The 16059-nt window shown below is 37.2% G+C and overlaps 1 protein-coding gene across 12 annotated transcripts in view; it reads right to left on the bottom strand.

Moving 5' to 3' along the window:
* Positions 1–12080: 12080 nt before the first annotated feature.
* Positions 12081–16059, bottom strand: part of PKIB (cAMP-dependent protein kinase inhibitor beta) — a 179912-nt gene continuing 175933 nt past the window's right edge. For all 12 annotated transcript variants that reach the window (XM_047857738.1, XM_047857735.1, XM_047857725.1 and 9 more), the window contains one exon: positions 12081–13108. In XM_047857738.1, coding sequence (XP_047713694.1) covers positions 13041–13108 — 68 coding nt within the window. In that variant the 3' untranslated portion in view covers positions 12081–13040. The remainder of the gene's footprint in view (positions 13109–16059) is intronic.

Genomic DNA, 16059 nt, shown 5'->3' with positions numbered 1-16059 from the left:
AAAATAAGATTCAGAATGATTATACAATGATGACGAAAAATACTCTAAATAGCATTAATGAGTTTTTTCAGATTTTTGTTGTTTTTTGTTTTTGTAGACCTATATACACGTATGCGTATATACATCCGTGTGCATATGTGTACATTTCCTTCTCATCAGATGAGGTACTGAATCAAAGTGAACAGTTTTTGCTAAAAGGATCATCTAGGAATGTTTAATTCATTGTGGTTCCCAAATTAAGATTGCTAGATCCACTTTACAGTGTTATTAAAAACTATTTAAAGCATGTTAAGGACTACTTAATATTTCATCAATACATCATCCAATTGCTTATTAAAAAGTCTGTACATTTCCACTAACATGAGAGACACAATAACTTATTAAGATTAAACTCTTAACATGCCCTAGGAACTGTGCTGAGCACATTAATCTCATTTAAAACATTGCTAATCACTCTAGGAAGTAGGTGCTATCATTATTCTTAATTTACTATAGGAAAATGGAGACTTGTTCAGGGTTTGCAATCTCAGAGGGATAACAGAATTCTCTCAGGTCTGTCTGCCTCAGACCCAGGCTCTTAACCACCATAGCATATTGCTTTATTTTGGCTAATTCAACAGTCAAAGAAAATAAAATATGTATTTTTCACATTCTTATTATTTCTTCAAATATTTGTTTTTCCTCTTTTGTGAACTATTTTCTACTATCATCCCTTATTTATTTTTTAATTTGAATACTAATGCTTTTCTTATTGTTTTGAGTTCTTTTATATTGTCTAAATAATTGGAAATATTTTGCTCAATTTTTATCTTTCATTTTATATAATGAATTCTTTCTTAAATAGTGAAATCTATAAATTTTTTCAGACTAGAACTTGTAAAAGAGTATCTGCATCAATTCCTTCATGTAATATTTCAGGAGAATCAAGGTTACACACTCAGATAATTGCTAATCTCTTAGTATAACATGGAAGGCAGCAGGTAAGAAATATACTATATGAACATTATATACCAAATTAGATTGGAACTTTCAAAATTATTTACTTAAGTTTATTAATTATTTAATAATTATTTTTGAATTAGATCACTTTTTTTTCTTTTTTTAAGATTTACTCAGAATTAAGATGTGTGGCTATCTGGCTCAACTAAAACATAAAAAGGTCTAAAATAAGTATGCATACATATATAAACTATGCCGAATGACACAGAATACGCAGAGTTGTGGTATGTCTGCTTGACTTTTTTTTGTGTTAGCTAGATACAGGAAAATAAATACAACTTAGCACAAATCCACCGCGCTTTTCTTGGCTTTCTCTACTTCATTCCTATTTTGGAAAAAAATCTCGACCTTCATCCAAAGAGGTGGCCAAGGGTTGAATATTACATTGGTCTTACTACTAGTCCTGCCGTGAAAATAGAGTTTACTTTTTTTCTCTGCCAGATGAAAGTGAGAAGTAAATGATTGACAAAGTGATTCCCAAGGAGGAAATTCCAACATTTGCCAGTGCCAAAGATAATTTTTTAAAATTTCATGCTCTCCTCCAATTCGTTGTCTATAAGCATAAATGTTTATGATCTAGGATTCATTCTATCCCACACGACAGCATATGATTTGGCAAGGTTGCTTTATAGAAACCTGTGTTCATATGAAGGAAAAATAGGGTGACAAACGCAAAGTATGTTTCCAAACAACAGCAAAAAAATTGTCACACTCTTTACCCCTGTTTTTGCTTAGGAAAAAGAGATGGTGTGAGTCATTATGGAAAATAATCCCTCTTACTATTCCTATTTCCCCACATCCTCTCCCACACAACTCCAAACATACACACACACACACACACACACACACACACCAAGAATTCAGCCCCCAAAATACAAGACGGACAGTTTTGTAGAGATGGGTTTATTTATAACAATGTAATATTAACATTTTCTGGAAAATACAGTAAACTGTAGAAAAGACAAATTCAAATAGGAGCAGTAAAGCATTTAAAAACACTTTTTATTTTTTATAATTATTTAATTAAACAGAAAACAGTGATAACAGAATCCATAGGAGCCAGATGTTAGTGGAAGATTAAAAACAAAAAAAACTCTCTTGTAAAAAGTGACATTTTTTGTCTCTACACTAAATAGCCTCAAGTGTACCAAACTCTTTACATGGAAAAATGCTTCTCAACAGCAACCTTGGCAATATGTAAAGATGATCTTACATTGCCAAATGGGCTTTGAGCTGCTTCCTAATTTACTTTTTCCTCAGTTTGTTACTCGATGTTACACATATTAATATGCCATCCTAGGCTAATCTGACTCCAAAACTCTCATCATGCTTGTGTTTCAATCTTCCTATTCTTCTATTACACACCAAATTGATTGCAACCAACCACTTCTACTGTTAGGAGAAAAGCATACTATAGAAAATATGGCACTCATAACTAATATGCCTGAAACATGATAGTTTTCCAGTTGATAGTCGTGGAGCCAAAAGACTCTAAATTCAGGGTGTGTTTCAGCAACTATTCAGTAGAGACGGAACTACTCCTCATTAAGTTGTCTAGGCAACCATTTGGTGAAAAATCTGCAGTTAAATTTTTTCCTCTCGTTTTCTCTTTTTCTAGAAGTGACTATTTTCCCCTTGTTTTCCACTATCCATTCCTCCTCACATTTCTCTTTATACATTATCTTAGGCACTTATTCTCCTCTTTCTTTTTTTTTCTTATTCTTCTACTAATTATCCAAACTTTCTTTCCCTTGGAAAAGAGATCAAAACAAACACTTGCCTTTAAAGTTGGCCTATCAACTACCATCTGGTTATTATTTTGTTCCTTTTTAGAAAATCAACTGTAGATCTTTCGTAAAAGTGGAAATTCTGCTCACTTATGCTACCAGAGCATGGTAGAGTGCCAGCTTATTAAAATGCCGGAAGTGTCAGTGCAGAGACAACAGTGGTTCAGACTACTTTCCACATCCGCCTTCTTTCTTTTAAGGCTGAGGGCATTTGAAGTGCTATTTCTTAAGCAACACCAAAAACAAACAAAGGGTGAAGAAACTTTGACTTGAGGAAAGATTGCTTTTGTTAGCAGATTGCTAGCTAGGATGAGTTAGATTGGTAAGAAATAGATCATATGTTCTGGGAGGGGGAATATGGGAATGCTGAGCGGTCATTTGTATGGACTGAGGTTTCTTACAGCATCTGGATGTGGGTCTCTGATGTGGAGCTCTTTTTGACAGATTCAGCTAGTTTTGATTTGCTGCCACCCATTTCTCATGTGACTAAGAAGAGAGCATAATATTTTCATTTATATAATTTAAAATAAAGGTGTTTGCTAGCTTTCATCGTACTGCTTCACTACTCAAAACAACAAGCAAAACCACCTCTTTTCGGTGTTGCTATTGCCTACAGGGTAGGGTCCAGGTGCCTCAGCCTGCCTTTGCCAAGTCTCTAGAATCTGAATCTCATTTCCAATCTTATTTCCCAAGTGTCTCACTACTCTCTGCACCTCAGTGTCAACCACACCAGCCCACTTATCTCCAAATACGCCATGTGCATTTCTGCCTTCTCTCAGCCTTCGTTCACATTTGAAATGCTCTTTACATCCCACCAACTGTATTGTCTATTATTTGCAGCTGGGCCAGCAGTAGATACTCTGAAAAGAGCATCTAGAAAGGCAGCCACTGTGGTCTCCCCTCCTGTCTTTTCTGACCATTATTGCCAAAGACCTCAAATTCGAGAGCCATCTAAGAATAAGGACCACACGAGGTGAGGGGTAATAGATTATGTCAAGGGATAAAGTCTTAAGAAAGGGAGAGTAATGTCCTTATGGTCACTGGCCACTCAGATAAGGTGGTTCCTTACTAAGTGTGAGACGGTGTTTCAGGACATAGGTAAGTCAGACATGTATCAGTGGAGAGTTGCCAATTTCCATATCTTGAAGAAACAGTGACGGGGGAGGGACAACAGCTTTAGAAAGGCACTCAATTTAATTAAATTGAGTAATTCAAAGTTTTATATAATATTACTTGTTATGGAATCTCTGATCATCTTTTCATTTAATACTGCAAATTTACATTATCACTCATTTGTTGAAGATGCAGTTGTGAAGACTGGACACACAATGTCCAGTCTGCCTCCTCTTACCTGGAAAACTGAAAGAGCCAGAAATAAAATTAAAAACAAACAAAACAAAATATCAATTTGTTTTCAAGTTAAAAGTGTACATTCCACTATTGCTGATAGCCAATTTTATTTTCTCAAAGCAGCTCTTAAAATGTGCCTGAAAATAAGAAACTAACAGAGTTAGGTAAGATTTACAGGCCTTCTAAATAACTTCATTCTACATGTAAGAAAACCAAAGTTCCAAGAAATAAAGACTGCTTGTATTTGAAAAGAACCTGTGAATGAAAAAGAACCTCTCTTTCTTTCTTTTTTGGATTTTCTGTCACTCTTGGTGACAGAATCATCCAAACCACTGGGCCTCATTTTCTGCTAATTAAGTGAAGTAACTACTAAGCTATCTCCTTGGGGTCTATAGCCTCTGATGAAACAGACTCCCTTCCCCCCCACGCCAACACAGGCTCACATTATCTCCTGACCAACCACCTAAACATCCATTGCTGTAAGAAAGCAGGCGTCCTCACTGGCAGAGTGGGACCGTTCATTTTGTCAGTTACCAATGGGGGGGACAAACATCTGGGGAGGGGACCCAAAGCCATCTTGGCTGTGGGGGGAAAGGGGAAGACTGGTAGGAAGATGGTAACTATGGAGGGCAGGCTGGAGCTAGGAAGAAGGTAGGCTTCTGTGAAGTTGCCCCAGAACCTTGGTGCAAAAGCAGCAGCATCTCAGCATGTAGTGCTCAGCAGAGGAAGTTAGCGTCTCTTGTTCTATTTAAGGGCATGGGTTTCAAAAACCCCAGCCATGATAGGAAGCATCAAAAGAAGAAACTAATCCCCATACCTAGACCAAAACCACCAAAGAGAGGCAATGTGGCTCGGGGACAGCCTGCAGGCAGCGGCATCTATGGAAGTAAGAAAACCCCAAAGCAAAGGAAAAAGGAGAAAGGAGTTCAGGGCTCAATTCTGAGGCTGCTGAGTATTCTTTAAACAGACTTTGTTTTAAAATCTTGCCTTTAAGCACACCCTCAACTTCAATCATTATCTTAAACTTTTTACTGGCCTGTGCCTCAGTTTCTTCAGCTGTGAAATGGGGACAGTAATGCCTACATCAGCATTATGAGAATTAAGAGGGTGTGCGTGGGTAAGGCACTTAGAACAGCACTCGGCGTATAGTTCACACTGTGTTTGCTCTCCTTTGGAAAGGTGATACAAGTTAGTGGTTAAAAGCACAGATTCTGGATTCAACCTGCTTTGGTTTGAAACTTGGCTTTGCCATTTACTAGTATGGTCTTGGGCAAGGATTTGTCTGGCCTGTTTTTTTCATATGTTGTGCTGTTAAGAGAATTAAGTAAACCAACACACATAAAGCCCTGGTAAAAGTCTTTAACGTATATTGAGTGTTAGCTATTAATGCATATTAAGCGTTGTCTCTCCCTTCCCTTCCCTGCTCACCCACATGTGGCCTATCACTGAATCTGGAAATTGGGTCCAGTGACAGCACTCCAGAGATATCAAGAAGCTGTACTCAGGGCCTCTTACCTCCAGCAGGGACTTTGCCATGACTATCTGGCCAACACCCCCTTTGTGCATGCAAGTTTCCCACACAACGTGCAAGGGAATTTATGGGAAAAGTTTTCCCTATTTCCCTTTCTGCCTTCAGGAGACCAGGAATAATCACTTAGTTAACCCACATTATATTTTCATGAGACTCATCTTCCTCCTAAGTGGTGGGGAAACTCTGAAGTGATAGAAGATATTTTCAATTAAATCGAGAATAAAGCCACACATTCATATACCATTTACTTGCGCTCAAGCTGCCAGGGGCTTTTCAAAGTCTCAAAGTCACAATTGAAAATAGCACTTTTAACTTTAAAAACATCAAAGGCCAATTCTAATCTAAGACTGTAGAGAATTCAGAACTGTTTTTAACTTGATTTTAATGAATAAGACATTTGTGCATAACCATCTTAAATTAAAAAAAAAAAAAGAAAGTTGCCCGTTATACAGAAAAAAGAACTCTTTGTTACATGGAAGAAAAAGTTGCAGCCTTTGTATTTCTAAGAAGTGTATTTTTAAGATGTATTAGAGCACCCTCTTTTGGTATCTAAGAACATAGGATATCCTAAAAATTCAATAATCAGAGATTAGCACATTTTCTTAAACCCATAATTTCCTTTCTAAACTCAGAAAAATTGTTTGAAATAGTTATTTTTGTTTTCTGCTGTTGTTTTATTTTTTTGCAATAATCCTGAACACACACATAGCATAATTGCTAAAACAAACAAATCAAAACAAAACAAGTTGGAAACCTCAGGAAAACATTAAATGTGACAGACGTGAAATCAGTAAGAAACGTGATGCCAGCACCACCTAGTGTCGATTTTGAGCAATTGTTGCATGTAAAAAGAAAATTTACCCAAAGGAATACAATTTAGGTTGAATTTAGGTCAAAATTCTGAAACCAAATTCACATCTATTGACTGATATCCCCCTTATTTTTTCTATTGTTCCCCACAGTCTTTATAATATCAAATGAATAAATATTTTAAAAGTGAATTTTTTTTACACGAATAGAAATCCAATTTAGGTGCAAATGTAATTATAAAACTGGAATATTCGAATGTCTAATGTCTCTAAATCACCACGAAATCCTTCCAAGAGCTCTAAAAGTAAATTCCATACGCTCAAAGGTGGGGCAAGACTTTTTTTTCTCATCTTACTCTGAGAAGAATTGTTCCCCGAGGCCTCTGTAGTGATGCCTGTCCAGGGCTTCAGGGACTCCTCTGCCATCAGTGCTGCCAGATATTATTCAGCCCCTGAAACATACCTACATGGAACAAAGGAGATCATTTCACTTGCCTGTGAGGCCCTACCTTTAAGATATTCACAGTTAGTTCATGACAGATCACATTTATGATTCCCACAGAATATCAGTGTGCCCTTTCCATTATAGGCAGCCCCAGGACAAATGTGAAATGCGTCAAGTTTGGGTGTGGTGCCTCTCTCTTCAGTTCAGCCTGTCCCCCCTTTGCATCATTTCCAGGACACTACTTCCCTCCCCAAAGAGCCACAGGCGCCTCACTATTTTCCATTCCTTAGAGTCCTGCAAGCGAATGGCAAATGAAATGGCAATTGCACTTGTCATATAAAATCTTTTTTGTGATAAGGTAAAATATAAATGAATAAAGGAGGGAGTGAATAAATAAATGCCAAGCAAATAAATAAAATTCCTTCTGCTAAGGCATAAATGCCTCATGAGGGCTATATACAACTTTTTAAAAATTTTTTAGGAATCCTGAGTGGAATTCTGTTTTGAGCAGAGGGTCTTTTGGTGCAAGAGAGGCAGTGCACATCCTGACTCTGAGAGCCTCATCCTGGGTCACTCTTCCCTTTCACACTTTCACACTTTCTTACTTGTATGAATTCCCAAAGGTACTCCCTGAATCCATTTTCTTCATCTGCAAAATGAGAAACATTAGCAACTATTTTGTATGATTATTATTATGAAACTTCAGAGGGATCTACTATGGTACTTAGTAATCACCAGTCACTCAAAGTATGACTATATAATTATTATTACTATTATCATTATTATGTATACATATTATTATCATTATTCCTATTGGTATGTGCTCAATAAGAAATCCTCCCTAGAATTTTAACAAGGAGCAACAATACCTTTCCAGCCTTTTGCTTGAGCCAATGTTTCCACTTTTAAACAGCTTCAGATTTTCCATGTTCAATAAGAATTAACATCAATAACTCTGGAAAAAATGGAATCCACTCTGGTTAATCAGTCCTAGTTTTAGCTAAAGACGTGCTGCTCACAGGAAGAAAAGAGAGCAAAGGAATAGGAAGAAAATGTACTTTAGCAAATGACATAGAAAAGAACATTCACCTTAAAGTCTGCCACTCTTTATGCTCAAGCAATTAATAGTAATAATGACGATAAAAATAAAAAATAATAATAGCTTCTCTATGTTCCAGACACTTTCCTTAGCAATTTACTAGTATTCACTCATTTAATTCTCATAATTCGTCATTTTATATATTGAAGCACAGAGAGTGCTTCAAAAGTCCTGACAGCAAACAGTAGAACTGTAATTTGAATTTGAGGTGTCAGTTTTTACAGATAAGACAACAGGCTAGTGTGCTTTGTAACTCTTCCTGTCTCTCCCTCTCCCCCTTTCTCTCTCTACAACCATCACCTCCCAAACTGGCCAAAACCACCTAAGCTAGCGAAATTGAAGCAAACGCACCATTTTCTCTTGGAAGTAGGATGCCTTGCTCTGTGGTAATTCACATTCTAAGATGGTTCCAACCTTTCCAGCCCAAATTACAAAAATATCTCTTGGCACAAGGAGCAAAATTGTTTTTTATTCTGCTTTCTCTTCCTTTGAATAGTCAAGTTTCCAAATAACTGCTTAATAGCTTTATTATTCCCTTTTGTCCTGGTTTATCTGACAAAAATAATTATTATTTAGCTACTGACTAAGCCAAGTGGCTTATATATAGCCAATGGCAAAAATGGGCTTCGAGACTTTCTTTAATGAGCCCAACTAGATAGTTTTGTTGACACTGTCATTGACAATAAGCAAAGATTCCTCCAAAAGAGCCTGATTTTTTTTTCGAAAAGTTGGTAGGCTATTTCAATTTTGTCTTTAAACTACAATTGACCTCTCATTCCCCTTTGTCTGGATTTTATCTTAGAAAAAAATCCTTTCATTAGTAAATATTCAACAAGCCTGATACCTCCTGTAACATATAATACTTATAAATATGTATATAATGGAACATTTCTGTGTGCCTTGTGATGAATAAGTGGCTTAAGATATACATTTGGAATGTATGTCATTACCAGCAGTAGTGAAAGGGAGATGGCTTCGTTTCTGGTCTCCTAATCGTAAATGAGAGATAAATACCATATAATACTGTGACCCAAGAGTTGTTAATTTTTTTTCTTTTACATTTTCATGGAACACATTACTCATTTAAGTACTCGAAATTCTGTTTTGTTGCAGTAACTGTCATAAAACACTAGTGAGGTGACTCATTGTTAAAGGGTAATGTTCATCACCTGTCAGCAGCTTATTAGTGTGACTGAATTGGCACTAATGTGGTAATTACTATGAATTGTCAATTTCCATTATAATGTCTTCTCCCAGCACCAAGAACTAGGGATGTTTGTGAAAGCACACAGAAAGGCAGAGATAGCCAAATTAACAAACTCAGCTGCCCACAACCTCCACCACCAGAAAATAATGGCAAAAGCATCTGGAATAAAAATGATGATGATGATAGTCAATATTTATTGAATAAGTATTCTTTACCAGGCGTTTTACCAAGTGTTTTACATATAGCTCATTTATTACTTCCACTAACCCTATAAAGTATGTACTATTCTTAATATCACTGTACAGAGGATAAAGCTGAGACTTGGAAATGATGTAAATTTCCCAAGATCATGTAGCTAGTGAGTAGGAGAGCTACTCAAATTCAGGTCATACATATCCAAAATCCACATGCTTACAAAACCCACCAACCAATTTAAAAATGGGAAGAAGACATGAATAGACATTTTTCCAAAGAAGACATACACATGGCCAACAGACATGAAAAGATGCTCAACATCACTGATCGTCCCAGGGAAATACAAATCAAAACTACATTGAGATATCACCTCATACCTGTCAGAATGGCTAAAATCAACAACACAAGAAACAACAGGTGTTGGCAAGGATGTAGAGACAGGGGAACCCTCTTACACTGTTAGTGGAAATGCAAACTGGTGCAGCCACTGTGGAAAACAGTGTGGAGTCTCCTCAAAAAGTTAAAAATGGAACTACCCTATGACCCAGTAGTCACACTCCTGGGTATTTACTTAAATATAAAAACACTAATTCAGGATACATGCACCCTGATGTTTATAACAACATTATCTATAATAGCCAAATTATGGAAACAGCCTAAGTGTCCATTGACTCGATGGATAAAGAAGATGTGGTATATATATGTATACACACACACACACACAATGGAATATTACTCAGCCACAAAAATGAATGAGACCTTACCATTTGCAATGACACGGATGGAGCTGGAGACTATTATGTGAAGCAAAATAAGTCAGGTAAAGATAAATACCATACAATTTCACTCATACGTGGGATTTAAGAAACAAAACAAATAAGCAACAGGAAAAAAAGAGAGACAGATGCAAACCAAGAAACACTTGACTATGGGAACAAACTGATGGTTACCAGAAAGGAGGTGGATGGAGAATGGGTGAAAAAAGTGGTAGGGATTAAGGAAGGCACTTGCTGTGATAAACATTGGGTATTGTATGGCAGAGTTGAATCACTGTATTATATACCTGAAACTAATATTACACTGTATGTTAACTGGAATTTATTTATTTAAGTTTAATTGAGAGAGAGAGAGAAACATAGTGTGGGAGGGGCAGAGAGAGCAGGAGATACAGAATCTGAAACAGGCTCCATGCTCTGAGCTGTTAGCACAGAGCCTGATGTGGGGCTTGAACCCACAAACCTCAAGATCATGACCTGAGCAGAAGTTGGACGCTTAGCCAACCGACTGAGCCACCCAGGCACCCCAACTAATGGAATTTAAATAAAAACTTTAAAAAAATAGAATGAGGGACCAAAACAATAATTATTTCAGAGAGTGAGCCTTCATAAATTTAAAAGAACAGGGGAGCAATGAAGACTCAGTTTGATGTTTGCCATCGTGTTTTTACACATAATACAATGTATATAGCTCACTCACACAGACCGAAAAAGGAAATTATTGTACAAATACTAAACATTTGGACAGTAGGAATGTTCTGAAAATTTGTAGACAATAAAGTACTAGTGATTAATTTTTAAAAAAATCCTTGTGCTTAACAGTTTAACTCTGCTCCAGGGTTCCTCAAGCTCTACACTACTGACATGCATAGCCAGATAATCCTTTGCTGTGAGGGTCCACCCACCGTGAGGGTCCGCTCCCAGGACTGCAGGATATTTGGCAGCCTAGCAGCATCCTTAGCCTCTGTCCACTAGAAGCCAGCAGCGCTTTCTCTCCCCGGCCCCCAGCCTAGTTGTGGCAGTCACAAATGTCTCCAGACATTGACAAATGTCCTCAGGAGGTAAAATTGTCATTACCCTGCAAGTTAAAAATCACTGTTCTCCTCTAATACTCTTTATACTGCTTATACAATATCATGTCATCAATAACTTCCTGAAATACAATTTTAGTGTAATACATTTAATTGAAAATTAAATTAGTGCTAGGGGTGTCTGGGTGGCTCAGTCAGTGAAGCGTCCGACTTTGGCTCAGGTCATCATCTCACAGCTTGTGAGTTCAAGCCCCGTGCTGGTCTCTGTGCTGACAGCTCAGAGCCTGGAGCTGCTTAGGAGTCTGTGTCCCCCTCCCTCTCTGCCCCTCCACTGCTCGTGCTGTCTCTCCCAAAAATAAACATTAAAAAATAATTTTTTAAAAAGTTAAAAAAAAATAAATTAGTGCTACACCTAAGATATTACTTTTGATTATTTTACCTAAAAAAATTATATTTGAGAATTTAAAACAATCAGGTTCTTTGCAATCTACCCCTTTGGTATATATAAGATATGAAGTTAGGCTTCGCCAATGAAATGATAAGTAGGAGGTGATTTATGCTGCAAAGTTTATTAACTTCCTCCTCTAAAGTGTGTCACCATTTTTCAGTTGGTATACTTTAGAAGATAAAATTAAGAAGACTTGTATCAAGAACAAGTTTCTTGAGCAGTGAAGAGTTTATTTGATTACTGTATACAGACATGGCCTAAGTCAACAATCAAATAAAATATAACTGCATGCATATATATCTGAAAATTAAAATAAATTCATTAGTCCATTTTCTAAAAATTCAGAATTTTACTATTTTTCTAAAATGTCTAATAAAATTTACTACAACTTTGGTTTTGCTTTTGTTCCTTTTAAAATATATACTTAAATATATATTAAAAGCAAGTATTTTGCTATTTCTACCTACAACATTCACTAAATATTTGTGTCATGTTAGTTACTTTAGGGAAGATATAAAAATGATGGTCTGCATTCCTGAGGAAATCATTTCAGAAACAAGTCACAATACACATAAGCCCTAAGAAAGGAAAAGACAGTATAAAGCAACTAGTAAAGTGTTTTGAATAAGTCTTATTAAAGAAAAACATATGCACACACATACACCAAAGTTAAGGAAGGTAGTGAAATTCATTTTAATAGGCATGTTCCATATAAACAATTTGTCACAAATTTTGTATTTTAAGAGTCTATAAGAAAAATCACAGTATGCATAGACTAGAAGCAAAATACATCAAACAAAAATATCCTAAAGATATTTAAGTTGTCAAAGTTTTGCAATTTTTCCAAATCATTTTAGGGTTTGGGGAAAAATAGTGCATTTTTGCTTTAAAAACAAATGTTCTCTATGTGTTTTTGACTATTATTCCTTCTCATCCAAAAAAAAAAAATACTGCCCTACAAATTCCATAGTTTTAAATGAATGGTGTTTGTTTTATATTTACTAAGAAAATGGTTTGCCCATTACCATAAAAACAGAATTAAAAATACATCTGGCTAAGTAAATCCAAAAGAGAACAGTGGATTTTGTTGGGTTTATAGATAATGATATGTATATAAGTGACCATACATTCTTAACCTTTTCCTTGGGTGCAATTTGGAAGTAATATGCCTTTTAATAGCCTACATTGGACATTGTGGTTGCATTCCAAGTGAGTAGCATCACAACAAGATTATCTAATACACACGTGTTGCTTAGGGCTGCAATGTTACCATAGTTACTACCAGATCAAACATCTCAGGAAAGCAGGGCCACTAAGTCTTTCAGTTTACAGAAATTCAGCACTTTTGATAGTTTATGAGCCTTCATTTTTCTTCTTTTGGGGGCTTTTCCAATTGGCATTGTGTTGTTTCTTCATCTTTCTTTTTTACATCTAAAAAATAAATAAATAATTCCATTCATTTATAGAATATAGTGAAATATATTTTATACTATAGTGGAATGAAACCATTAGTACTTCCTTTATGCATCCTAATAATTCTCTCCTTGATTAGGAGAGGCTTTGCCCTCAATCTAGATATGGAAACTATACAAAGAAAAGAAATATGGATAGGTTTGGGAATCAACATTCTCCTAGTTACCTTTCCCTCCTATTCTCCAGAATTATTACATGCGAGGCAGTCTCCTAGGTATTATCACAATTTCCATTTATAGATTAGTCTATTGAAATACAAACAGGTTAAATAACTTGTTCAGTCACAGAGCTAGTAAGTGACAGAAACACAATTTGGACCGGGTCAAGTGCCTCCATAGCCCAACCCCCTTAATGATCTCCCTATAGTTCATCACACTCTCTCCAGCTTCCTCACAGTTTCTACCTCCTTTGCTCTTAGGAAATGATCTCACTACTTTGCAGAAAAGAAAAAAAAATCAAAATCTTCAGGTAAAAGCTCCCTCAACCACCAAATTTCTAAAACCCCGTAGTCTGTACTTATTCCTTCTACCCTTCCTCTTATTACAATGGAAAATGTGTTCCTCAGGACTGGTTACATAATTTATTGGAGCCCAGTGCAAAGTGGGAACGTAGCACCCCGTCTTCAAAACATATGGAAAACTTCAAGACAGCAACAGCAAGTGCAAATCTCTTCTGAACCCAGGGCCCTGTGCAACCAACCACACCTCACCACACAATCCTGGAGCTGGCCTTGGTGCTGCTCAGACTATCCAAGTCTATTCCTTCAAGATCTGGGACCCTCTCCATTTCTGCCTCATCAGCAAGCTGACTCTAACAATCATCTCCCGCCTCCAGTTCACCTGACTTTCCCTTTCTCCTGACTCCTCATTTCCTCACATCACCACCAACTTTGAACAAAGGCCTTCTTTTAACTGAAAATTTTCCACATACTATCTTGTCTTTTATCCTTTAAAACGTATCATCTCTTGAGGTCTACATTTTAAATGAAAGCTATTAAGTCTCTTCTGCCTCCCTAATACTCTTGCCAAAATCATCACTGGCATCTTTGAAGTTCAATATGATGGATTCTATTCAGTTCTTCAATTTTTATTCAGGAAATATATTATTAAACATGTATAATATACCAAGCAGTGAAAAAAAATATTCCAGCTCTCAGGAGACTTCTAGTGAGGGATATGGGGAATAAACAAAATAAGTAAAATGTATGGTATGTGAGGAGTCCTAAGTGCTATGGAGGAGAATAGTCCTAACTGTTATGGAGGAGAAGTGCTATGGAGGAGAATAGGAGTTTTCAAGAAGTCTTGGGGCATGGAGGTTGTGATTTTAGCTAGGGTTAGCTGGGGAGAAGGGCCATGCAAGTAAAGACCTGAAAAGGTAAGGGGTGAGCTATGCCAATGGCAGGGAGAGAGCATTCTAAGCAGAGGGAAAGTTAGAGTCAAAGCTATCAATGTGCAGGAAGGAACTGCAGGCAGGATAATACAGAGAAAAAAGAGCAGAAGATGGGGTCAAAGGGATACCAAGAGACCAGATCTTTTGGGTGAAAAATGGCAGCTAGCTGAACAAATCTGAAAGTAGAACTGACAATTATTGCTGATAGATTAGATACACAGTTGAGAGAAAGAGGGGAGACAAGGATGATTCCAAGATTTTTTTTTTATAATTTTTTTTTTCAACGTTTTTATTTTAGGGACAGAGAGAGACAGAGCATGAACGGGGGAGGGGCAGAGAGAGAGGGAGACACAGAATTGGAAACAGGCTCCAGGCTCCGAGCCATCAGCCCAGAGCCCGACGCGGGGCTCGAACTCACGGACCGCAAGATCGTGACCTGGCTGAAGTCGGACGCTTAACCGACTGCGCCACCCAGGCGCCCCCAAGATTTTGACTCTGGCAACTGGAAGTGTGAAACTGCCATTCACCAAGACGGGGAAGAGGCAGGAAGAACAGGTATCAGGGAGAACATCTGGACTCCGCTTTATTATCCATTAAGTTTGAGATCCCTCTTAGATAGCCAAAGCAGGGGTCAAATAGGCAGATGGATTTATGAGTGTGAAGTCAGTGGAGCTTCTAACTGGAGAAAACAAATCCATGAGCTATCAGGAAAATGATATTGTCCCAGTGAAATCGGACAGTATCTCAAGAGGAGGGAATGTCGATAGAGAAAATGTAAAAAACAAAACCAAAAACAAACAAGAAAACAAGAAACCACTGAGTTCTGGTACCATGTAATTCATTAAGAGATCAGAGAGAGAAAGAAACAATAGCAGGAGAGGAACAGCCAGTGAAGCAGGAAGAAAACCAGGAGAACGGAAATGTCCAAGAAGCCAAGAGAAGAAAAGTCTTAAGGGGAAGAAAGGGACGGTGCATCATGACAAAACTTCCAAGAGATCATGTAGGATGGAAACTAAGAATGGACTGCTGATTTCATCAGACACAATGCTACTTGTAATCTTGAAACAGAGGGGTGGTATGGTGAGGATCAGAGGAACAAAGAGGATTTGGAGGCATGTCCATTCTAAGGGCTTTTTACTGGCTGCTCCTTCTGCAAAGACAGCTCTTACCTCTGATCTTTGGTGCCTGCTGCTTCCTTCAGTTGTGATTCAAAACACATCATTGTCATTCAGATTTCAGTGAGGGCTGTCCTAATTTCTCAATCTAAAACCACAGTAACTCTACCACAACATCCTATTTAATTCTCTGATAGAACGGATACTGTTGACATATATTTATTTGTTTATAACCTAACTCTCCCATTGTAGATATCATCCAGGACAGCAAGACTTTCTGTCTGTCTTATTCACCCATATGCTGCTAGTTTTTAGAATGGTGCTTAGCACTTAGTGGGCACTAAATTGAACAATGGATCAAATGAACAGTGATAGAGGGAGTTAAGGAAAGGCCCTTTGTGACAT

The sequence above is a fragment of the Prionailurus viverrinus genome, chromosome B2 (genome assembly GCF_022837055.1).
Source record: "Prionailurus viverrinus isolate Anna chromosome B2, UM_Priviv_1.0, whole genome shotgun sequence".
Classification (NCBI taxonomy): domain Eukaryota; kingdom Metazoa; phylum Chordata; class Mammalia; order Carnivora; family Felidae; genus Prionailurus; species Prionailurus viverrinus.
Note: the sequence above shows the minus strand (reverse complement) of the source record. Positions and strands in the feature narration are given on the sequence as shown.